At 39.6% G+C, this 24,464-nt stretch overlaps 1 protein-coding gene across 7 annotated transcripts in view; it reads left to right on the plus strand.

The window, feature by feature from the left end:
• PAK1 (p21 (RAC1) activated kinase 1) overlaps nt 1-21,145 on the plus strand; it is a 161,395-nt gene extending 140,250 nt beyond the window's left edge. For all 7 annotated transcript variants that reach the window (XM_060176709.1, XM_060176706.1, XM_060176705.1 and 4 more), the window contains exons 12-15: nt 9,925-10,024; nt 10,318-10,514; nt 14,687-14,824; nt 19,863-21,145. In XM_060176709.1, the coding sequence (XP_060032692.1) occupies nt 9,925-10,024; nt 10,318-10,514; nt 14,687-14,824; nt 19,863-19,949 (522 nt within the window). In that variant the 3' untranslated portion in view covers nt 19,950-21,145. The remainder of the gene's footprint in view (nt 1-9,924; nt 10,025-10,317; nt 10,515-14,686; nt 14,825-19,862) is intronic.
• The last annotated feature ends 3,319 nt before the right edge of the window (nt 21,146-24,464 follow it).

Genomic DNA, 24,464 nt, shown 5'->3' on the forward strand with positions numbered 1-24,464 from the left:
TGTGGGTTTGATGAAGTTAGATTTGGAGAGAGAATTATATAGTTAGTAATAGACTAATAGGGAGTCCGGCGTTAGTGCAGCGAGTTTAGCGCACATGGTGCAGAGCTCAAGAACTGGCATAAGGATCCCGGTTCGAGCCCCTGGCTCCCCACTTGCAGGGGAGTCGCTTCACAGTTGGTGAAGCAGGTCTGCAGGTGTCTATCTTTCTCTCCCCCTCTCTGTCTTCCCCTCCTCTCTCCATTTCTCTCTGTCCTATCCAACATCAATGACAACAAGAATAACTACAACAGGGAGTCAAGCGGTAGTGCAGTGGCTTAAGCGCTTGTGGCATAAAGCGCAAGGACCAGCTTAAGGATTCCTGGTTCCAGCCCCCGGCCCCCCACCTGCAGGGGAGTCACTTCACAGGCGGTAAAGCAGGTCTGCAGGTATCTGTCTTTCTCTCCCCTTCTCTGTCTTCCCCTCCTCTCTCCATTTCTCTCTGTCCTATCCAACAACGACGACATCAGTAACAACAACAACAATTACCACAGCAATAAAAAACAGCAAGGGCAAAAAAGGGAATAAATAAATATTTAAAAAATAATAATAATAGGCTAATATAGTTAATAATAATAATATAGTTAATAATAGCTAATAATGAAGAGCTGTATAGTTCATAATAGAAGAAATAAAGTTGTTTGAAATTAATGCATTAATACTATCCTAAGAAATAGGATCATCTGTGTAATGTTTATGAGATTAACAGGCTTGGAAGTCTTAGATCTGACTTTTTTCTTTTTTCAATGCCACCACTCCAATGTTGCTCAACTTTTTTTCCCATGATCTCTCTAAAAAACCCATTTTAAACATTTTGCATCCTCATCACATTTGCTCCATGAAAATTTAACACCAAAAGTACAAGTATGTAGAGAGCCACCAACTGCTATGATATCTAATAATTTTTTACTCACCCCAGGAGTCAGCTTTCACTGGTTGAGAACACATGAACGTACTTGCTTGAGATTAATTTGTCCAAAATAATTTACTGTTAAAATGAGAATTTCCGCATATACTTTCTATATGCCTTAAGGGTCGCATACAGATTATGAAGCTTTTGGAAAAGTTCTAATGTTGCATTACTATAATGTGACTATTATCCTTAAATTCTTATATAGATCATTCTTTTTAAAACTAGCTTTGCTGAGATAGAATTCACACAGCATTTTAATCCACCCATTTTATGTGCTTTTTAATTGCTTTATTGGAGGATTAATGTTTTATAGAAATCCACCCGTTCTAAGTATGATTTTATAGTTTTTAATAGACTGAGTTGTACAACCAGCAGCATAATCAGTTTTAGAATACCTCAGAGCAACCTTTTAACAGTCACTGCCCATCTATCTTGTGTACCAGTCCTGTAAAGTTACTAATCTCATTTTCTGTCTCTATAGATTTGCTTGTTCTGGATATTTCATATAAGTTAAGTCATCCACTATGTGCTTATGACTGACTGGCTTCTTTCACTTTGATTAATATTCTGAAGGGTCATCTGTTATGTTGTATCATATATTATACTTTATCCCTTTTAGTATCAAATAAATTCCATTTGCTGTTTGTTCAGTGGATGAACAATTTGATACATTCTCCCCTTTGAGCTATTATGAATAATACTGTGAATGTCTGTGTACAAATTTTTGGTTGGCATATGCTTTTATTTGTCTTGGGTACAAGTCTAGCAATGAAACTTCTGGTAATCTGGCAACACTTTACTTAATATTTTGAAGAATATACACACTTTTCTATACCATTTTATAATCCAGAGGGTTCCAAATTTTGAAATCACCTTATTTTGGTCATACTTTTTGATATGCAGCGGCCAAAATATACAGTTTCCTAAGGAAAGTATTGAGTTGTTGGAAAAGTCATGACATATACTTTCAGTTTTTTTCTTTTTTTTTTAAATATCTTTATTTATTTTAATGAGAGAGAGAAAGAGAGAGAGAGAGAGAGAGAGAAAGGCCAGAGCACTGCTCAGCTCTGGTTTATGGTGATGCTGGGGATTGAACCTGGGACTTCAGAGCCTCAGGCATGAGAATCTTTTTACATAACCTTTATGCTGTCTCCCCAGCCCTCAGTTTTTTTCTATGCAAAAAATGTGTTATGACTTTTCCAACAAACAATAACTTTTCCTTTTTAGGGGAAAGCCACTTCAAGATAGCAGTTTGGTCTTAGTTTTAACATTTGCTATGTTCTTAGAAAGTGAACTAGTATTTTGAAAACATTTAAAATGTATTTCCAATTAGTTTTCCTCTTAAATGTTTTACAGTTGATAGAAGCTTCGAAGCCTTTAGCTTTGTTTAAAACTAGTGATTCAACAAATGAATACTATGTTCATTGTACTTAATACTATTCTTCCACAAGCCTAAAGTAAACAACTTGATTCAGTGGTTAAAAAACAAACAAAAAAACTAGTGTTTCAGTAGCAAATCTGAGATTGTCTTTTTACATGTGGGAAAAAGTAAGTTGTTTGTTGAGAACAAATGCAACTAAGTATTAAAATGATACTGGTCAGAACCAGGCTTTTTTTTTTTTTTAATATTTATCTCCTTTTGTAGCCCATTTTTATTGTTGTAGTTATTATTACTGATGTCATCGTTGTTGGATAGGACAGAAAGAAATGGAGAGAGAAGGGGTTGACAGAGAGGGGGAGAGAAAGGCACCTGCACACCTGCTTTTCCACCTGTGAAGCGACTCCCCTGCAGGTGGGAAGCTGGAGACTCAAACCCGGATCCTTGCGTGGGTCCTTGCACTTTGCGCCACCTGCGCTTAACCCACTGCGCTACTGCCGGACTCCCAGAACCAGACATTTTAATTGTTCATTCAGTCACTGACCCTGTTTACTAAGTATACTTATTTTACAAGGTTCTTTCTTTCCTGTTATACTGTGAAACCTTTACTAGTTTCAACCATTGCTATTACTTCAGAAAACAAAAACAGGACTGGCAAAGCTCACTTGGATAATGCACTGCTTTAGCATGTTTATGACCCAGGTTCATGCCTGGACTCCACTGCACTGAGGGAAACTTTGGTGCTGTGTTCACTTTCACTCTCTCTCTTTGCCTCTTTGTCCTCTGTTTCTAAACAACAAAAACCTTTTCACAAACAACATATAAATATTTATTTAAATCCAGACCACTGTGTAGAACTTAACTAAAGGAGTCGGGTGGTAGCGCAGCAGATTAAGCGCACGTGGCGCAAATCCCAAGGACCCGCGGAAGGATCCTAGTTCGAGCCCCTAGCTCCCCACCTGCAGGGGAGTCGCTTCACAGGCAGTGAAGGTCTGCAGATGTCTACCTTTCTCTCCCCCTCTCTGTCTTCCCCTCCTATCTCCATTTCTATCTGTCCTATCCAACAACAATGGCATCAATAACAACAACAATAATAACTATAAAAATACAAGAGCAACAAAAGGGAAAGTAAATATTAAAAAAAAAAAGAACTTAACTAAGATTCAGTAGATTCACTTGTCTAGTGGATAGGTCTTCATATTTAAGTTTATAAAACTCAGTAATACTCAAAACATTATAAATTAACCCTTCCTCATATTAAGATTGTCTTCCTAATTTCATTGCTTCTGGTATATTTTCTTATATGGAATCTTCCAAAATACTAGTCCTATTTGTTACTCTTCTCTAATTTTGTTATTACAAAATCTCTATTTTTTAATTTCTTTATTGGGGAATTAATTCTTTACATTCCATAGTAAATACAATAGTTTCTACATGCATAACATTTGCCAGTTTTCCATATAACAATACAACCCCCATTAGGTCCTTTGTCATCCTTTATGGACCTGTGTTCTCCCCCCACACACACACAAACCCTAGAGTTTTTTACTTTGGTGCAATACGCCAATTCCATTTCAGGTTCTGCTTGTGTTTTCTCTTCTGATCTTGTTTTTCAACTTCTGCCTGAGATTGAGATCATACCATATTCATCCTTCTCTTTCTGACTTATTTTACTTAATATGAATTTTTCAAGGTCCATCCTAGATCAGCTGAAAACAGTGAAGTCATCATTTGTAATAGCTGCATAGTATTCCATTGTGTATATATAAACCACAACTTGCTCAGCCACTCATCTGTTGTTGGACACCTGGGTTGCTTCCAGATTTTGGCTACTACAAATTGTGTTGCTAAGAACATATGTGTACATAGATCTTTTTGGATGGAATTGTTGGGTTGCTTAGGATATATTTCCAGGAGAGGAATTACAGGATCATAGGGTAGGTCCATTTCTAGCCTTCTGAGAGTTCTCCAGACTGGTCTCCACAGAGGTTGGACCAACTTACATTCCCACCAGCAGTGTAGAAGGGTTCCTTTGACCCCGCAACCTCTCCAGTATTTGTTGCTGCTACCTTTTCTGATGTATGACATTCTCACAGGAGTTAAGTGGTATCTCATTGTTGACTTTATCTGCATTTCTCTGACAATCAAAGACTTGGAGCATTTTTTCATGTGTTTCTCAGCCTTTAGGATCTCTTCTTGGTGAATATTCTGTCCATGTCCTCTCGCCATTTTTGGATGGGGTTGTTTTCTTATTGTTGAGTTTGGCAAGCTCTTTATATATTTTGGTTATTATCCTCTTGTTTGATGTATGACATGTAAAGATCTTTTCCCGTTCTCTGAGGGGTCTCTTGGTTTGATTATTGGTTTCTTTTGCTGTGCAGAAGCTTTTTAATGTGATGTACTCCCATAGGTTTATGCTTCTCTTAGGCTTCTTTGTAATTGGATTCCTTTCATTGAAGATGTCTTTAAAATTTATGCGGAAAAGAGTTCTGCCAATATTTTCCTCAAAGTATCTGATAGTTTGTGGTCTAATATCCAAGTCCTTGATCCACTTGGAATTTGCTTTTGTGTTTGGTTAAATGTACTGGTTCAGTTTCATTCTTCTGCATGTTTCAACCCATTTAATTCAACATCCACTTGGAATTTGCTTTTGTGTTTGGTTAAATGTACTGGTTCAGTTTCATTCTTCTGCATGTTTCAACCCATTTAATCCAACACCATTTGTTGAAGAGACTGCTTTCCCCATTTAACAATAGACACCTTTGTCAAAGATTAGATGCCCATAGCTGTTTGGGCTTAGTTCTGGGCTCTCAATTCTATTCCACTGGTCAGTGTGTCTACTCATGTTCCAGTACCAAGCAGTTTTGATGACAATGGCCCTATAATATAGTTTGAGTTCTGGGAGTGTGATGCCTCCCATTCTGTTCTGATGTGCAATCAGGCTGTTTATTTGTGCTTTTTCTTATTTCCTAATGTGTGCTTGTATAGCTATGAACTTCCCTCTCAGAACTGCCTTAGATTTTCCACAAATATTTTGATAGCTTGTGTCTTTATTTTCATTGAGCTCTTGAAACATTTTGACTTCTTCCTTAATTTCCTCTTTGACCCAGTAGTTGTTAAGGAGTGTACTATTGAGCTTCCACATTTTGGGACTATTACTAATCTTTCGTTGATTGTTAAGTGTTAGTTTAATTCCACTGTGTTCTGAGAAGAAGTTTAGAATGATTTCAATGCTCTTGAATTTGTTTTCTGCTTCTGTTAGTCTGCTTTCCCTTCCCGCAGCTTCTTTCTTCCATTCAGTTATTTCAGCTTTCATTTCTCTAATTACCTCGAGGTAGCTTATGTTTTCCTTGAGGGTCTCATCTGTTGTTTCCCTAATTCTGCTAGTCCTTTCCTCCATAGTTGTCTTCATTTCTGTGAATATTAAGTTTACTATTACTTGCATACTTTTCTTATCTATGCTTACTTCTAGCTGATTTGTAGTTTCTTCTGGGCTCTTGTCTTCATTCATTGTAGTAGTTTTATTTGCTCTTGGTTTAACCATTTTTTTATTAATGTGTTTTTTATTTTTCTGTTCTGTTGTTCCTCAGTTGTTGTGTTTTGAGTACAAGCCATGCTATACTAAATACCTTTATGAAAAATGCAATCACTACCCTCAGAAATTCTAATAGTAACTGAAGTAAGGATTGAAGCAGTTTAACCAATACCAGCTAGTCCAACAATGTCTCCAGTCCAGGAAAAAATAGCTACCAAATCTAGATGAAAAAGGAAGAGACAGGAAAAAAGGAATATCAAGAATAGACAATTATGCAAATCTACTGTCCACTGTAAATTCTAGGGGTAGTTAGAGGAGAAAGGGAAGCAGAAAAGAGACACACACAAAGAGAGTCCGCTCTGAATCAGATTTCTTCCCCCAAATAATTCACAAACGAGTATCAGTGAATTCAGAAAGCAAAAGGAGGAAGGAAGAAAAGAAGACAAGAATGAGGAAAAAAAGAAAAGAGAAGAAAAAAGAGCAGTGAAAGGAGTTTCTTTTTTTTCTTTTTTTAATTAGCTAGGAGGAGGGAGAATGGGGAGAGTGGCTAGAGGAGGTAGGTAGAGTGAAACAAGTTCCTCTCACAATGGATAGAACACCCGGTCACCTAGCAATGGAAAATACACTAAAAGTTAATTTTGGTCAACCTGAAGGAGGGGGTAAAGGGGCACACATATATATAGTAGTAATAATAAAATAGAGCAGAGTAAAAAACAGTCAGTCTGCAGCTTGGAAGGCTCCCGATTGGCTCAGGCAGCCTGAGAAAAGACAGCTAATTGTTAAAAAAAAAAAAAAAAAAAAATCACACTCCTGGTGAGTCAGGAATCTTGGTAAAGAAAAAAGCTCAGCAAGCAGCCTGCTAATAGCAGCTTTCCAGCCCCTGCGTCTTGTTATCGGGTGGGGGAGGGGTGTGCTTCAGAAGTAATAAAAAAATTTCCTTTCTTTTTTCTCTGTTTTCTAACCCAAATTGAACTATAGTCACCTCCTTGGTGTCACACTTAGGACCCCTTATTCACTGTCCTGCTGATGGCCAGGTATCCTATCCTTTCCAGCAATTGTTGTCGGAGCTCACACCAGCAGCTGCCTCCAAGTTGTCATCTTGACTCTGCCCCTGGTCAGACTGTTTATAGGAGACCTTTCAGAACTTCTTTCAGGGCAGGCTTGGTGATAGCTGATTCTTTCAACTGTTGCTTGTCTGAGAAGGTTTTTATGCCTTTATCTAGTCTGAATGACAGTCTAGCAGGATACAGTAGTCTTGGTTGAAAGCCTTTCTCATTGAGCACTCGATAGATATCTTGCCATTCTCTTCTGGCCTGGAGTGTTTGTGTCGAGAAGTCTGCTGCTAATCTTATGGGTTTTCCTCTGTAGGTGACCCTTTGTTTTTCTCTTGCAGCCTTCAGGATCCTTTCTTTATCCTTATTCCTTTCTATTCTAAATATGAAGTGTCTAGGTGTCTTTAAGTCTGGGTTTATTCTGTTTGGGACCCTCTGGGCTTTTTGAACCTTTATGTTGTCTAGACTAGAGAAGTTTTCAGCTATTATGTCTTGAAGAATGCTTTCTTCCCCTCCCTTTCATTCTTCCTCCGGTAAGCCAATGATGTGTATATTATTTCTTTTGAAGTCATCCCATAAGTGTTTTTTGTTGTTTTCGGTATCTCTTAATCTCTTTTTTGAGATCTCTTACTCCTTTCTTGTCTCTAATTCATCCTCGATCTTGCTAATTCTTTCTTCGGGCTCATTTATTTTATTCTCTCTCCCCTCTACTGTTTTCTGGAGTTCATCTATTTTGTTACCCTGTACTGATACTGTTTTAGCTTGTTCAGCTAGTTGTGTTCTTAGCTCAGCTATTTCAGCTTTCGGCTCTCTAATAACCTTGAGATAATTAGTGTTTTCTTCCAGAGTCTCATTTGTTGTTTCTGCATTTCTGATGACAATTTGTTCAAACTCTTTACTCACTCCTGTGATTATTTCCTTAACTAGTGTTTGGATGTTGACCTCATTATTTTGTGCTTCAATATTTGGGGTGCTTTTATCTGGCCTCTTGTCCTGGTTCATTTCTCCAATATTTCTTCTTGTTGGTTTAACCATTTTATATAGTATGTATTAAGGTCCCTCTCTTAGTACTTTTCAAATTACTGGTCACTTTTGCCTGGATTGACTTGTGTCTAAATAAGGTAATTAAAGGGTTCACTGTTATGGAAATTGACAGTTGCTTCAATAGTATCTTAATCATTGATTTGGAGCACAGTGCCTTAAAAACCTCTTTTGTTCTTTTTTTCTCTATAAGTTATGGCAGCCTGAGGGCTTTTAAACTATATGTAGGCTTCTTAACTTAATCACTGACTCTGGTGATTTGGTGAGTTCCTGAAGTCGTTCTAGTCCCGTCTTGTTGCAGTCCCAGGTGGTCTCCTTTGGTAATCCTAGTTGACCTGGGAGAAGAGAGGAGAGAAACACAACTGCTGCTGGTCTGTAGCCCTGCCTCCTCTTTCTAAGATGCTACATTTTTTCAGTATTACAAAGTCTTTTTCATTTTTCTTCAGTAGTTTGGCTTAGACTTTTCTCAAGGACCTGTTATATATTCAATACAAACCTCCATAATATACTATAGTAATATCGGTACTTAAAAAGAATTATCTCACTCAAGTAATAAGGGTGAAGGGTTGACATTCCACTCCTAACATCTCTGGACACAGTCTGAAGTAAAGCATACTGAGGTGGTACTCATTGCATTGATTACGTTGGGATCAGCAGATGCGATATCATTTGGTATGAATTGAGAGAAGCATGCAGGAAAGTGAGCCCTGCTCCAGAGGTCCCAGGACTTGGGAAATATAGGCTCTATAGAGGAAGTGGGAGGTTCCTGATGTCTTAGGGTTTAAGAAGGCAATAGATAGTTATTGCTATAATCATATTATTTGGCAATTGGATTAACTTTGAAAAAGTTAACCACCAGTGTGTTCTGGAGCTTTGATTCCCCAAAACCCCACCCCACTAGGGAATGAAAGAGGCAGACTGGGAGTATGGATCAACCTGTCAACACCCATGTTCAGTAGGGAAGCAGTTACAGAAGCCAGTCCTTCCACCTTCTGCTGGATTAGCTTCGTGGGCGGGAGAGATAACCAGGGACTCATGGCTGAGCTGAGAACGCAGTTCAATCTTTATTCAAGTGCGGGGATGCAGTTCAAAAAACTAACCTCTTCTAATCACAACACAATTCTATCCTGCCTCTCTCTCTTCCAGCAGAAGAGTCAGGAACAAAGGAAATATGTACGATAGGGGGCAGGGAGAAGGAAAAAGCATGAACCAGCGAGGACTAAACCAAATGTCCCAGAGGCAGGGGGAGCAAGGGCCAAACCAATGTTCCAGAGGCAGGGGGAGTGAGGACCAACAGTGGATATGCAAATAGAACACATCGCAAGCAATACAAAGCGAACCCAATGTGATGATCAAAACAGAAGGCTTCACAAGCAGAATCCAGAAGCATACCAACAACCTTCTATATCCCACAATGACCTTGGGTCCATACTCCCAGAGGGTTAAAGAATAGGAAAGCTATCAAGGGAGGGAATGGGATATGGAGTTCTGGTGATGGGAATTGTGTGGAGTTGTACCCCTCTTATCCTATGGTTTTGTCAGTGTTTCCTTTTTTAAATAAATAATAAAAAAGAAAAGAAAACCCCTGAAAAAAAAAAGAATTATCATGGGGATGTCATAATAAACTATTGAGGTATATTTTAAGAAAGACATAAGAAAACACAATATTAAATGAAAGCTAGTCCAGGAGGCAGAACTAGGTTCTAGACCTTTCTCTGAAACAGATTTGTAGTTGGGTTTTTTTGAGTTTTTTTGTTTGTTTGTTTAATGACTATGTTGAGAATTATCCTGGGAGTTCTGGCCTGAGAGCCTTTTACATAACTATTGTGCTATCTCCCCAGACCCCTGTAGTGAGTCATTTTACTCACTTTGTTTACCATAATATTACTAAGTGGCTGGAGTAGTTGCTTCCTCTGTTGTTAATACTATATATCCTTTTTGTCTTCCACTGTCCACACATCTCCAATAGTGTCTGCAGGCTTTGGAATTTCTACATTCAAACCAGGTCATCCACAGAGATATCAAGAGTGACAACATCCTGCTGGGGATGGATGGCTCTGTCAAGCTAAGTGAGTAAGAGTGATCATCTTCTAATGAGTCAGTAACCAGTTACATGATTCACCAAAGAGGCTTTATTTCCTGGGACATGTGGAGTCTCTTTATTACACAATACTATAGAGGATATCTTCTCTCCCCCTTTTCATTTAAATATTCAACCAAGGAAAAATCTTATGTGACTCTTCATTTTGGAGAATTAAGGAGTTGGTAGTGACCAGGTGCTAAGTGGATCCTGATGTCTAGGGGTACATTACTTAGGGAAGGTGTATTCAATAATTCACCTAATTTTCTTTTCTTTTTCTAGCTGATTTTGGATTCTGTGCCCAGATCACCCCTGAGCAGAGCAAACGGAGCACCATGGTGGGAACCCCATACTGGATGGCACCTGAGGTTGTGACACGGAAGGCCTATGGTCCCAAGGTTGACATCTGGTCCCTGGGCATCATGGCTATTGAGATGATTGAAGGGGAGCCCCCATACCTCAATGAAAACCCTCTCAGAGTGAGTGTTGATAGCCTCATTTAAAATATTTAGGATGACCTTTTTGTTTAAGTTTATTCACTATCAAGAGAGACTGCTTTGGATTGTGGTGCTAGAAATCAAACCCATCCCCTCACTCTTCTGCTCTACCCATTGAGCCACTGCCCCTGCCTGTTTAATCTGAGGACATGACACTCAGGCACTTCTTTGTAGATTTCAACTTGGTCCTTTCTTTTCTGAATAAAGCTTGTAGGTATTGTTAAATTTAGAGTATAAACGCTCAAAGATAAAGACTATTAAAGGCCTGGCAAAAGTGCACCCAGTAGAACACTCATATTACCAAGTGCCAGGTTCCAGTTTTGAGTCCCTATCCCCACCTGCTGGAGGGACACTGGCAGGTCTGCAGGTATTTATCTTTCTTTCGTTTTTAATTTTTTAATATTTATTTATTTATTTATTTTCCCTTTTGTTGTTGTTGTAGTTATTATTGTTGTTATTGATGTCATCATTATTGGATAGGACAGAGAGAAATGGAGAGAAGGGGAAGACGGGGAGAGAAAGATAGATACCTACAGACCTGCTTCACCACCTGTAAAGGGGAGCTGGGGGCTCGAACTGGGATGCTTAACCAGTCCTTGCGCTTCGCGCCACATGCACTTAACCCACTGCGCTACCACCCGACTTCCGCTATCTTTCTTTTTCCCTATCTCCCCTCACCTCTCAGTTTCTTCATCTCTATCAAAAACAATAAAGAAAAAAAAAAAGGTCACTGGGAGCGTTGGACTTACCATGCAGTCACCAAGACCCAATAACTGGTGTCAATAATAAATAAACACATGAATATTATAAAATAAAGATAAAGGATACTAATAGTCATGTATTTATTCAGTTATTATTTGAGTTCTTATGTGCAAGAAACTGTTCTAGTGATAATCATATTAACCAATAGTAATGGATGGTGAGTTCTATGGAGATAAAAGTAGCATAACCATACATATGTGACACCAACTATCTTGTAAATCATTTCCCCCAATAAAATGGTTTCTTAAAATTGGAATAATGGGCGTGAGGAAGTAAGGAGGGAAAAGAAGAAATGCACTATTTAATTTTGGGTAAAGGAGAAATGTCTCTCAAATTATTTGAGTAGAAACTTGGAAGAAATAAAGTAACAAGCCATGAAATTAAAAATGCAAGAGTTTTTCAAGTATCAAGCATTCAAATGAAATAAATGCTTATTTTATCCCTAGTGGCAAAAATAAATAAATAAGAAAAAAGAAAAGAAAAATGCTGACTTGAACTATATTAATAAAATAAGAAGTGGTTGAACTCATGAATTTTCTTGAACTGACAAAAGAATTGACAAAAAGAATTGAATGTCAGAGGAGAATCAATAGTAACTACACTATTTGAAGCTTAAATTGCTAAAAGAAAAAAGGACATTCAGTTGGTATTTAGTGTGATGATAAAGTGAAATAATGGAGTTGGTTTTGATTGTGTTAATTTGAAATAATTAGACATCTAAGTCTGGACTGGGACAGATGAATCCAGAGTTCAAGGGAAAGAGGTCAAGGCTGTTAAGTGTGAATTTTCAGTACATGACAGATAGTTTATTTTAAAATTAGGACAAGATAATAGAGTACTTATCTAGAGAGGAAGATCTGAGTACTAACCTCTATGCTATAATGTTTATAATTAGCAACATAGACTGTGGCATGACTTTCCTGGTAGGCGGAGAAATAGTTAAATGAGTTCTGGAAGCCAAGAAAACAAAGTATTTCAAGGCAAATGATCACTATGTTATAGTGTAAGATAAAACTGAGTATATTGGATTGACCCACATGGAGGTTACTGATTACCTTGATAGGGACAGAGTGGAGTCTAACTGGAATAAGGCCACCAGAGTGGGGACAAAGCTGAGGTGGCATACCAACAGCTATGGTGCTGCAGCTGGAGCAACATCTCAAAGTGGAGCAGAGGAAAAAGTACTTAAAGAGGAAATTAATATAGAGCATGTATGTGTTGATGAGAATGGTCCAGTGGAGAGGAGAAAATGATCATGAACAAAAGAGAAGCAACAACTGAAAGAGTGCTGTTTTTTTCCCCCTTTTGTTGACCTTGTTGTTTTATTGTTGTTGTAGTTATTATTGTTGTTGTTGATGTCATCATTGTTGCATAGAACAGAGAGAAATGGAGAGAGGAGGGGAAGAAAGAGAGGGAGAGAAAGATAGACAGCGGCAGACCTGCTTCACTACCTGTGAAGTGACTCCCCTGCAGGTGGGGAGCAGGGAGCTTGAACTGGGATCCTTACGACAGTCCTTGTGCTTCGCACCACATGCGCTTAACCCGCTGCTCTACTGCCTGACTCCCAGAAGTGCTGTTCCTAAGTAGATGAGAAGGGGTGGTTCAGTATGAAGTACAGAGCATTAGATTACACTAATTATCAGTTACACAAGATATTTATAAATACTGATACAAGTAGCTTGGTAATTTGGGGCAAATGTGAATTTTTTTATGAGTTATTTTGCTTACTACATAAGAGAGTCTTACATGAGACAGGAAGAGAGAAAGGTTGTGAAGTCAGAATACCTCTGTGGTACACATAGAACAAGGGATCGGACCAGGAGCCTCAGCAGGCTGATCTGTTGCTCTACTAGTTGAGTCATTTTCCGAGTCTCTAGAACAAGTCTGATTGCTTTGCTTTTCTCATCTATTCCAATCTCCCACTCATTCTATTTCATCACTACTCTCATTGAACTTTATTGCTTTCTCTAGCCTTTTCTTTGTTGTGCCAGAATTACTACCTTTATTTATTGGATAGAGATAGCCAGAGATAGAGAGGTGGGGGATATAGAGAAGGAGAGAGACACCTGCAGACCTGCTTCGCCGCTTGTGAAGCTCTCCCCCTGCATGTGGGGACCAGGGGCTCAAACCTGGGTCCTTGTGCCACCACCTGGCCCCTCTCTTTTTAAAAAAATTTATATACACACACACACACACACACATTTATATATTATTGGATAGAGATAGCCAGAAATTGAGAGGGGAATGGAAGATAGAGAGGGAGAGAGACAGAGAGATACCTGCAGCCCTGCTTCACCATTCATGAAGATTTCTCCCTATAGGTGAGGGCCAGGGGCTTGAACCTGCATCCTCACACACTGTAGTGTGTGCACTTAACCAGATATGATACCACCTGGCCCTTACCTTCTGTAGTTTCTACCCCTTTGCACTAGTTTTGCCCTCTGAACCCAGATACCACTTATCTTTAACTTTAGAATGGCCTTGACAGTAATGGTCAGTAGGGACATGATGGGAATGCAGCTGAGATTCGAGTTGGAGGACATGCCTTCACAGTGACACCCCAGTCATATTTCTTGATGTTTCTGGACCCTGTGTGAAATGGGGGTGATGATTCCTGCCCTATTAACCAGAGTTGGTGTCATTAAACCCAATAAAGATAGAGTTTAGATGAGTATTGTGTGCATCCAAGTGTTGAGTGCTCATAAAAGTGTAGTATTCTTATGTTTTCCCTATATTTTCCCATAAGATTCTTTATGTTAGGGAGTTGGGGACAACCATGTGGGAGTCACCCCTCATTCTGCTGGAAGAGATCTGTGACTAATGACTAAGGGGAAGGCAAAAGGAAAGACTTGGGGGTCGGGCGGTGGCGTAGTGGGTTAAGTGCATGTGGCGCAAAGCGCAGGGACCGGCGTAAGGATCCCGGTTCGAGCCCCCGGCTCCCCACCTGCAGGGGAGTCACTTCACAGGCGGTGAAGCAGGTCTGCAGGTGTCTGTCTTTCTCTCCCCTTCTCTGTCTTCCCCTCCTCTCCCATTTCTCTCTGTCCTATCCAACAACGAATTGCGTCAACAAGGGCAATAATAATAATAACCAAAACGAAGCTACAACAAGGGCAACAAAAGGGGGAAAAAAAATGGCCTCCAGGAGCGGTGGATTCATGGTGCAGGCACCGAGCCCAGCAATAACCCTGGAGGGGAAAAAAAAAAAAAAAAGGAAAGACTTTCCTAACAAATGAGCAGACCCTTAACTCCTTAGGCTAAGTAAATAATGAAGATATGTAATTAATAATAATGATCAACCCCTAAGTCTCTAATATATATTTATAGAGAGCAGTTGTAGGAACCTGTTGAAAACCCCAGTGAGAGCCTAATGTGATAAGAGTTTGTCTTTCCAGGCCTTGTACCTCATTGCCACCAATGGGACCCCAGAGCTTCAGAACCCAGAGAAGCTGTCAGCTATCTTCCGAGACTTTCTGAACCGATGTCTTGAAATGGATGTGGAGAAGAGAGGCTCAGCTAAAGAACTGCTGCAGGTAACTTGCTCTCTAGAGAGAAACACTTAACTCAAGGATTCACTCTACTAAGCCTGTTGTGCCTCATTTTTGTCTTCCAGGGGCTAGTTATTCCATAGCCAGGTTTTTCTCCTACTGTTTTCCATACTCACCTTTAATTCCTACTTTCTGAACCTCTTTCATCACTGAAACTGTGATCATATCATTCGCTTAGGCTCTGCCTCTCTACATTCTTCTAGACTCAGCTGAAAAGTCATTATCTGAGCTCCTGTTGAACTTTCCTGGCACTCTCTTTTAGCATTTATTTTATTCTGCCTTGAGTTATTCTGGTAGAGCTCGAGTCTTGGTGAAAAGGACCTCTCTGACATGCAAATTTGAAACAGGGTACATTTTAATGTGATAAGCTCAAAAGATACATTTTCAGTAATGGATATAAGAAGGCATAAGTTTAGAGTAGAGTGAGTGTGTATTTTCAAGTCTCCCAGTTTTGTCATTGTGAATCCTATGGGATGGAGGCAATGACAGTTGTTGTTTAAAGTGAGATTCTGCCAGATTATAAGGAAACCTGGAGTCTGGGTTTACTCCCTGCTTAGACCTGAAATCCAAGCATGATTATGTTGTATGGTTGCAAGATATTATTGCAGGCCATAATATTTATATTTAACACTTACGGTTCAGGTAGCTTTTCTTACTACTATTGGCATTCTACTACATTGCCTGCTGGGAAATAAGTAGCATCACATGCAACATTGTGAAAGATTGGCCTATAGGCATACACAGTCAGTTGCTTTTATATAGTAACCCTTTGGTATCTGTGGAGGATTGGTTCCAAGGACCCCCATGGGCACTGAAATCTGTGAATGCTGAAGTTCCCTATATAAAATTATGTAGTATTTGCATATAATCTATGTGCACACTCCTGCATACTTAGAATACCTGCTAAAATACAAATATCCCAGAAGTAGTTGCTATACTGTATTGTTGATGGAATAATGACAAGGAAATAAGTATGCACTTGTTCCATACAGATGCACCACAACCACTAATAACCTAATCTTGCATTGTACATAGTTTCAGTTTGTAGTTGTATGAGTCCACAGGTGTGGAACCTATAGATAATGGGGGCCAACTGTATAAAGCCCAAGAGCAACTGAGCAGGGGAGGAAAGGGTAGAACCTACCATTCTGCTTTTCATTAATGTTAGTTATGAACAGTTCTTGTCTTTTCCACTGGCTTATAATTTGTTTACTGTTATTATTATTATTTATTGCCTCCAGGGTTATTGTTGGAACTCGGTGCCTTCACTATGAATCCACTGCTCCCGTTCTCTCTCTGTCTCTCTCTGTCTCTCTCTCTCTCTTTCTATTTTATTTGCTAGGACAGAGAAATTGAGAGGGGAGGGTGAGGTAGAGAGGAAGAGAGAAAAAGACACCTACAAACCCGTTCCACTAACCCCCCCCCCCACAGGTGGGGAGCAGGGGCTCAAAACCAGGTCCTTACACATGGTAATGTGTGTGTTCAACTGGATGTAGTACCACCCAGCCTCCACTAATAACCTGTTTTTTACTCATCACTTGAGTTTCCTCTTATTATCACCTACTTCAGAATAGGAATTCAGAAAATCTTGGGTAAAGTGAATGGAATTGCTTCAGGTGTTTACCTTCAATGGAATGTTGCCCTCTGAGACATATTTAGTACCTCTATAATGAAGTTAGTGACTGCAGGTCTGTTAGAGATGTGTTCTGTGAAGTGCAAACCATTATTCTATAGTTATTTGGAACTGAAGATCCCCTTGCTACAGATAGGGGGTAGTATAAGATCCTTTGCCTTTCATGTGAGGTTTGTTCTGAAATTCTTAAATAGTGGAGACATGCAATATTATGCTTAGCTCACCTACAGTAGATATTATTTAAACTTATTAAAAAATAGTGCCCTTTAGAGTTTTCTTCCTGATATAGTTTAGATAAATTTGCATCAATTTGAATTTTTGCCATTTTGAGCCCTAAGTACTTTTTATATAGTTTTTTAATCTATTTTTTATAAGGATCTTCTGGATTATTCCCATTTTTATAGATGAGGAAACTGAGGATTCAGTGACTGATTAGATAGCCAGTAAGTGGGGGAGCCAAGGTTTCAGTCTATGTCTGTTTGGTTCTCAAGTGTCTGTGCTTTTGACCACTACTACTGGGTATTATTTATATTATTTCTCTTGTGAAAGTACATCTATGGACAGAAATAAATAAGCTGACATGTTGGAAGGCATATCTTCTGCATATCTTGTCTCTGTCTATATCCTATCATTGTCCAAAAACAAGTCTAAGCAACTTCTAACAGAGAATATGTGTGTATGTATGTATATATGTGTGTGTGTGTGTGTGCGTGTGTGTGGTGTGTGTCTCTATATATCTACCTATGAAGTATGATTAGTAAAAGAGACAAGAATGATCCTGGAGAGACTCAAATCATTGACTGTTCTGAGGTTGTTTTTTTTTTTCTTGCTTGGGGATCAAACTCTGTGTCTCAAACATGTGAAGCATATGCTCTTCCACTGAACTGCAACCCCAACAGACTTAAATAGTTTTCTTTAAATATCTAACTTGGATTCTCAGTTTCCTGTAGCCAGAGAAGGAAAAGTGAGTGTGATAGTTTCTATTTCTTACCTAATGGAAGAAACATCTGTATCATTAAGACTCAGAGCTTTTGGGGGTCGGGCGGTGGCACAGTGGGTTAAGCGCATGTGGCGCAAAGTGCAGGGACCGGTGTAAGAAACCCAGTTCGAGCCCCCGGCTCCCCACCTGCAGGGGAGTCACTTCACAGGCGGTGAAGCAGGTTTGCAGGTGTCTATCTTTCTCTCCCCCCTCTGTCTTCCCCTCCTCTGTCCATTTCTCTCTGTCCTATCCAACAACGAACAACATAACAATGGCAATAATAATAACCACAATGAGGCTACAACAACAAGGACAACAAAAGGGGGAAAAATGGCCTCCAGCAGCAGTGGATTCATGGTGCAGGCACCGAGCCCAGCAATAACCCTGGGGAAAAAAAAAAAAAGACTCAGAGTTTTTGTGGAGGGAGGGGGGAAGTGTTTTAATACATATATGCTTTTGCCACCATCCCAATGTCTTTGGCATTTGATCAATTTCATTTTACAAATGTACTCATAGAAGCATTTAGAGCTGTTTTTCTTTATTAATAATCATTTTTCTGTATGTATTATATTTCAAAGAACAATGAAAAACTAGATTTGTATATGTGTGCTCCATAATATTATCTTGGTTTCCATTTACTTGCTTTTGTGTGTGTAGATTTTTTTCTTGTAATATCCATATCATAAAATTATGTCAGTTACCTAGGATTGACTCATGTCTCCCTCTTTAATTCTATTGATAATTTAGTTAATTCTTTACTTTATGAACACTAAAGTCCTATTTGTACTGGAGAATATTCGGGAAACATTGCCTATACTGTTCAGTGGTATAATTCCTCCAGTTTACAGGGATTAAAGGCTAAAAATGGATTTCTGACAAGCACACATTTCATATGATCTCACTGAGAACAGTGATTCATCAGGTTTTAGTGATCTCCCAGAATTTACTTACATACAGACATGCCCCCATGTAAGACAGGGAATTTGTCCATTGGGTAGTTATTTTTCAAAACAAGTGACATTATGGATCCATGCAGACTACTGCTTACTTGAAATGACAGTTTCACAGACAGAGATAGTAAGGTTCTCCTGTTTGAATCTTGAAAGATTCAAACTCATCCACAGTGAGCACGTGCCTGGCATTCACTTGATTTGTTGGTAGTGCTGGTGAGCTCAGTATAGTCAACATCAGCCACACCAACAATAAACACACTGAACCCTAGACAGTAAGACAGTATTTATAAGGTGGGTGACAACTCCCTTTTCCCATTCACTAATGTAAGCGGGTGAAAGAAAAAAATCAAAATAAAGTCTTAACAGAAATGATGCTATTTTTCCTCAGTGTTTACAGCCAGTTCTTTCAGTTGGGGAAAAAGACTCAGAACTTGTTCACCAGTAAATATAAGCTATGCCATTTTTTAGTAATGAAGCTCTGAATTGCATCAATAGTAGTTTTCTGTAACGGAAGTGTACTTTTTTTTTTTTTATAGAGACAGAAAGAAATTGAGAGGGAAAGGGTAGAAGGGAGAAACAGAGACATCTGTAGCACTGCTTCTCCACTTGCGAAGCTTGCCCCCTACAGGGGGAATCAAGGGCTTGAACTGGGGTCCTTGTGCATTGTAACATGTGCTTTCAACCAGGTATGCCACTGCCTGCCCCTAAACGTGGTTCTCATATGATGTTTTCTCCAAAGTGGCTTTCAGTAGTTGGGGTATGGACCAAAGCACAGCCCAATAAAAGTGACTTGGTAAAGGACCAATCCATTTCATACCTTACTTGATTCTTATATCTTACTGGATTTTTGAGAATATCAGTATAACAGATTTCTAGATCAGTACTCCGGAATTGTGGTATTACAGCATGCTATTGGGGCATGTTCAGTTATCTTACCCCACAGCTGAGTATTATCCTATTACCATGGTTGTTCCTATGTTGGCACCATTTTTCATCTACAATATGAACTCTCTTTTGTCTTCTTTCATTCAGCGTCTGTGAGCCTCATCCTGTTGCCAGTATATCAATTATTCTTTCATTGCTGTGTACTTTTCTATGTAATATTATAAATATAAAATGATTTATTCTTTCATTCTTTTGGACTTTGCAGTTATTTTCAGTTATTGACTATTATAAGTATTCTTGTCTTTGATGGATATTCAAATTTGCTTCTCTGTAAAATATAGCCAGTAGTGGAATTGCTGGGATGTATGGTAGATATATGGTTAGCCACAGGCAGACACTGTCAGTTTTCCAAGCTATTCTAATATCTTTTAAAAGTGCTCTTCAATTTAGAGATGACTGAAGCTCTCCAGGCAGCACCTTATGCAAACATGGATGCCCTTAACATCTCATAATCATTGTTGAGAGAAAAGAAGGTAAATTGTCACATACCTCATGTTCTTTCTCTTCTTCCAGCATCAGTTCCTGAAGATTGCCAAGCCCCTCTCCAGCCTCACTCCACTGATTGCTGCAGCAAAGGAGGCAACAAAGAATAATCACTAAACCTGCACTCACCCCAGCCTCAATGTGCCAAGCCTTCTGTAAAATATATGCTCACTTCAGAAACTCCAGCCCCTGATACCTTCTCTTCCTTGCCTTGCACCTCCCATTTCCTGTTCAGTGCTGTCAAGGCTTTGATTCTTGAAAACCAAGTGTCCATCATTGAAGAGAACTGCAAATGGGATGACTAGTCAGATGACGGACATTTCTAAAGAAGGAATTGCCTCCCTGTGTGTGGAAGTGTGGGTGATTTCTAGTCAAGCTTCTACATAGCACCTAGCCTCTCTAGCCAGTCAGTTCTTGACTGTATAAATGTATGGCTTTACAACATTGTCAATTTGTAATCATCCATATTTCTTTCATGCTAGCTTTTCTGTGACTGAACTGTTCAAACACTCTTTTGTACTTGAAAATTGGAACTGCTTGAAGAATGCCATAGGGTATGATCATCTGCCAGGGACATGAAATGACTCATCTTTCTGGACCATAACTTTGGCACAGCTGATTTTGCTATGGAAGAGCTTCTGTGTTTTCCTTTGTGCTTCCAGCAGGTTTTTGGGAGGACCTGAATCCAATAGTGTTCCCATGCTATTTCTTGTGAAATGGTTTTGGCTTTATAGCAACTTTTAATGCCCTACACCCCCTAGGCTGCTTCCCCTATTCTGTCCTTTTGTTAGGGTGCATGGTAGGTGAGAGAAGTGTTAGGAAAAACAAAACAAACAAACAAAAACCTTTTTAGCTGCTTTTAGAACAAAGCCAGGCATCAGCACCTGTCCAGCTATACCCATGTACTGTTTTAAGAACTCAGCCTCTTGTTTCACTGAAGATAAGGAGCAGAAAGAGTGACTTGGATCTATCTGTGACCTGAGTCTTTGGTTCAGAGGAAAAATCTCCGAATCTTGGACTATGTATTAACTTGGGAAGAATTCAGCAACCTGAAATATGACTCTGCCAGCTACAAGGGGACCCAAGTTGGTGCATGGCCAAGCTCTCTGCGAATGGAAATGCTTGCACTGAGTCTTGGGGGTGTCTCCTACCTCTTGCTATCTTTGTGGTTTGGTCCTTCCACTATGGTGGGGCCCCTGGCCAACATTGTGGTTTGTCATATCAGCCCCTTTGGCTACCTTATTGTGCTCTGAGGTCCCCTGCCTCTGAAGCACACATTTTATTTCCTGCAATAAAAGGAGATGAAAAGATGATTTAGCATGTGTCTTTCACCACCCTTTCCTCTTCTCATTCTTTTCTACTTTATTTTGAAATAATTTCACACTTAGAGAACATAATATGTATGCATATATTTTTTCTTCTGGACCATTTGAGAGTAAGTTGCAGCTAAGATACCCCCTTACCACTATCTGCTTCAGCATGTATTCTTTCTTCTTAGCACTTTGACTTGAATTACATAAGAGATGTATTCTAAGAATATTTGTATCTTGGGGGTCAGGCAGTAGCGCATAAGGTTAAGCACACATAGTGCGAAGCGCAACGACCAGTGCAGAGATCCCAGCTTGAGCCCCTGGCTCCCCACCTGCAGGGAGTCACTTCACAAGCAGTGAAGCCGGTCTGCAGGTGTCTATCTTTCTCTCTGCCTCTCTGTCTTCCCCTCCTCTCTCAATTTCTCTTTGTTCTATCTAACAACAACAATAACAGCAAGAACAACAATGGGAAAAAAGGTGGCTGTTGGGAGCAGTGGATTCATAGTGCAGGCACTGAGCCCCAGCAGTAACCCTGGAGGCAAAAAGAAAAAAAAAGAATATTTGCATTTTATAAGGTATTGATTGACTCAAATAATTATGGAGACTAAGAAGTATCATGATTTTTGTCTACAAATTGGAGAACCATAAAAGTCAGTGGGGAGCTTGAAGATGTGAGGGTCATAGGGTCAGTAGTTTAGATAAGAGATTTCTAGTCCTATCTGAGACCTGAGAATCAGGAGTATTTAGGAGATTTGTGTTCCACCTCAACTGTCTAACAGAAAGCGAACTTTGTCAGCCTTTTTGTTCTTTTTATAGATAGATAGATAGATAGATAGATAGATAGACAGACAGACAGACAGACAGACAGACAGACAGGTGGGTAGGTGTACTACAGCACTGACACTTTCTTTAATGCAGTGGAAGCCAGGCTCGAACTTGGGTCACAAATCAGTACATTAAGTGGGCTATTTTGCCAGCCCCCACCTTTTTTATTCTATTTCAAGTCCTCAATTAATGACTGTTGCTCTCCCACATTGGAGAGTACCATCTGCTTCATTGAATTCAAATGCTAACATCCTTCAAATGTTTCACCAATTCAAATGCTAACATCCTCCCCAAACACTTCTGGAAATCATATTTAGCTAGCTATCCAGATCTCCAGTAGCCTAATAAAATTGACGTATTAAATATCAAATTTCCTGACTTTACTTCCAGCTAAAGGAGATAACTCCAGGGAAGAGCAGAGTGAGCTGACAGCTCCTGTAATGATGTGTGGCTATGAATTTCAGGGTTCAAAAGTGGTAAGATCGGTGATCCCCCAACATTGTTTTGTGGCAGGGCCAGAGGAGAGGAGTACAAAGGCACAAGAAAGCTTCCGTGCACTTACTGAAAGGATAGGTACAGTAGGACTGTTTATGTGTAAGAAAGTTAGGTGGCCCCCTATCATAAGAGATCTGTGTACACCTATGCTCTTAGTAGCACTGTTAGTAATAGCCAAAACTTGGAAGCAACCTATATACCCAATGACAAATGAGTGGCTAGAAAAAATGCTGTTGTATATAAACAATGGAATACTGTTCAGCTATTCAAATAATAAAGTTATCTCCTTTGTGTCATCTTAGAGATAGAACTTGAAGGCATCATGCTAAGTGAGATAAACCAAAAAAGAGAAAGACATACCCAATGATCTCACATATAGGTGAGACTTCATAAATATGGACAGAAAGGGAAAATACAAAGCAAAACTTGGATTTGGTGTAATATACTGCACCAAAGCAAAAGACTCAGAGGAAGGAGAGGGAAGGAGGGGGTGAAGAGAAACTTGAGGTCCTGTTGTAATGATGTAAGTGGACTTAAATTGTGGGTGTGAATGTTCTGCAGAGAACTTTCACAGGGAAGTGAAAAATTTGCACCCATGTGTCAACAACTACACTGTAAGCCATTAGTCCCTAATTAAAATGATTTTTAAAAAGAAAGGTGCACTGAGAGATTGTGCAGTAGGTGGGGTCCCTGATTTACATGCATGAGGTTCCTGATCCCTAGCATTACATATGACAGAGTCAGACTGTAGTCTGTGTTCCCTCTCTTTCTTAATAAATATATCATCTTTTAAAAAATATTTTATTTATTTATTAATGAGAAAAATAAGAGGAGAGAGAGAAAGAACCGGACATGTTTCTGGTTGCTGAGGATCAAACTCAAGACCTCATGCTTGAGAGTCCAGTGCTTTCTCCACTGCACCACCTCCCAGACCACATAAATAAATATATTTATTTATTTATTTATTGCCACCAAGATTGTTGCTGGTATTCCATGCCTGCACTATGAATCCACTGCGCGCAATAGGCTTTTTTTTTCTTTTATAATTTACTTTTTATTAGCTAGGACAGAGAAATTGGAGGATTAGAGGTGAGTGGTGAGCTATGCGGTGGTGTACCCAGTTAAGCGCTCATAGTACATATCACAAGGATCTGGGTTCGAGCTCCTAACCCTCCACCTGCAGTGGCAACACTTCACAGGTGGTGTAGCAGGTCTTCAGGTGTTTATCTTTCTCATCTTCCCCCCCACACACACTCTCGACTTCCCTCTGTCCTATCCAATAAAATAGGAAAAAAAAAAATGGCATGGTAATGTGTATACTCAGCCAGGTACACCACCACCCAGTTCCCCTAAATATTTAATTTGCAAAAGTAGAAAGATAATGTGCAGTGCACTGGAAGGCAGGAGCAATGCAGACTTTAAGGTTATAATTCCCACTTCAAGGTTGCAGTGGTAACCTGGACTGTGATGTTTAAGGAATTGGTAGCAGATCACCCCTCAGGAATCTTGTTTTCTGGTGTGCTCAGTCTTACAGAGAAGAACTGATTGTGAGGGCCAGGCAGTAGCACACCGGGTTAAGTGCACATGGTGCAAAGCACAAGGTACCAGTGCGAGGAGAACAGTTTGAGTCCCAGGCTCCCCACCTGCAGGGGGGATCACTTCACAAAGGGTGAAACAGGTCTGCAAGTCTATCTCTCCTCTCTCTGTCTTCCCCTCCTCTCTCAATTTCTCTCTGTCCTATAGAACAACAGCAGCAATAACAACAACAAAATGGGATAAAAAATGGCCTCCAGGAGCAGTGAATTTGTAGTGCAGGCACTGAGCCCCAGCAATAAACCTGGCAAAAAAAAAAAAAAAAAAGCACTAATTGTGAGCATTTCAACACTCATTTTAAGCAGTAGAGGAAGGAGTGTTTACTGCAGCGGTATCTAGATATGCCCTCAAATAAGGAAATATTCCTCATACCCAGGCAGCTATAAAGTTGTTTTGTTGTTGTTGTTGT

The sequence above is a fragment of the Erinaceus europaeus genome, chromosome 17 (genome assembly GCF_950295315.1).
Source record: "Erinaceus europaeus chromosome 17, mEriEur2.1, whole genome shotgun sequence".
NCBI lineage: Eukaryota > Metazoa > Chordata > Mammalia > Eulipotyphla > Erinaceidae > Erinaceus > Erinaceus europaeus.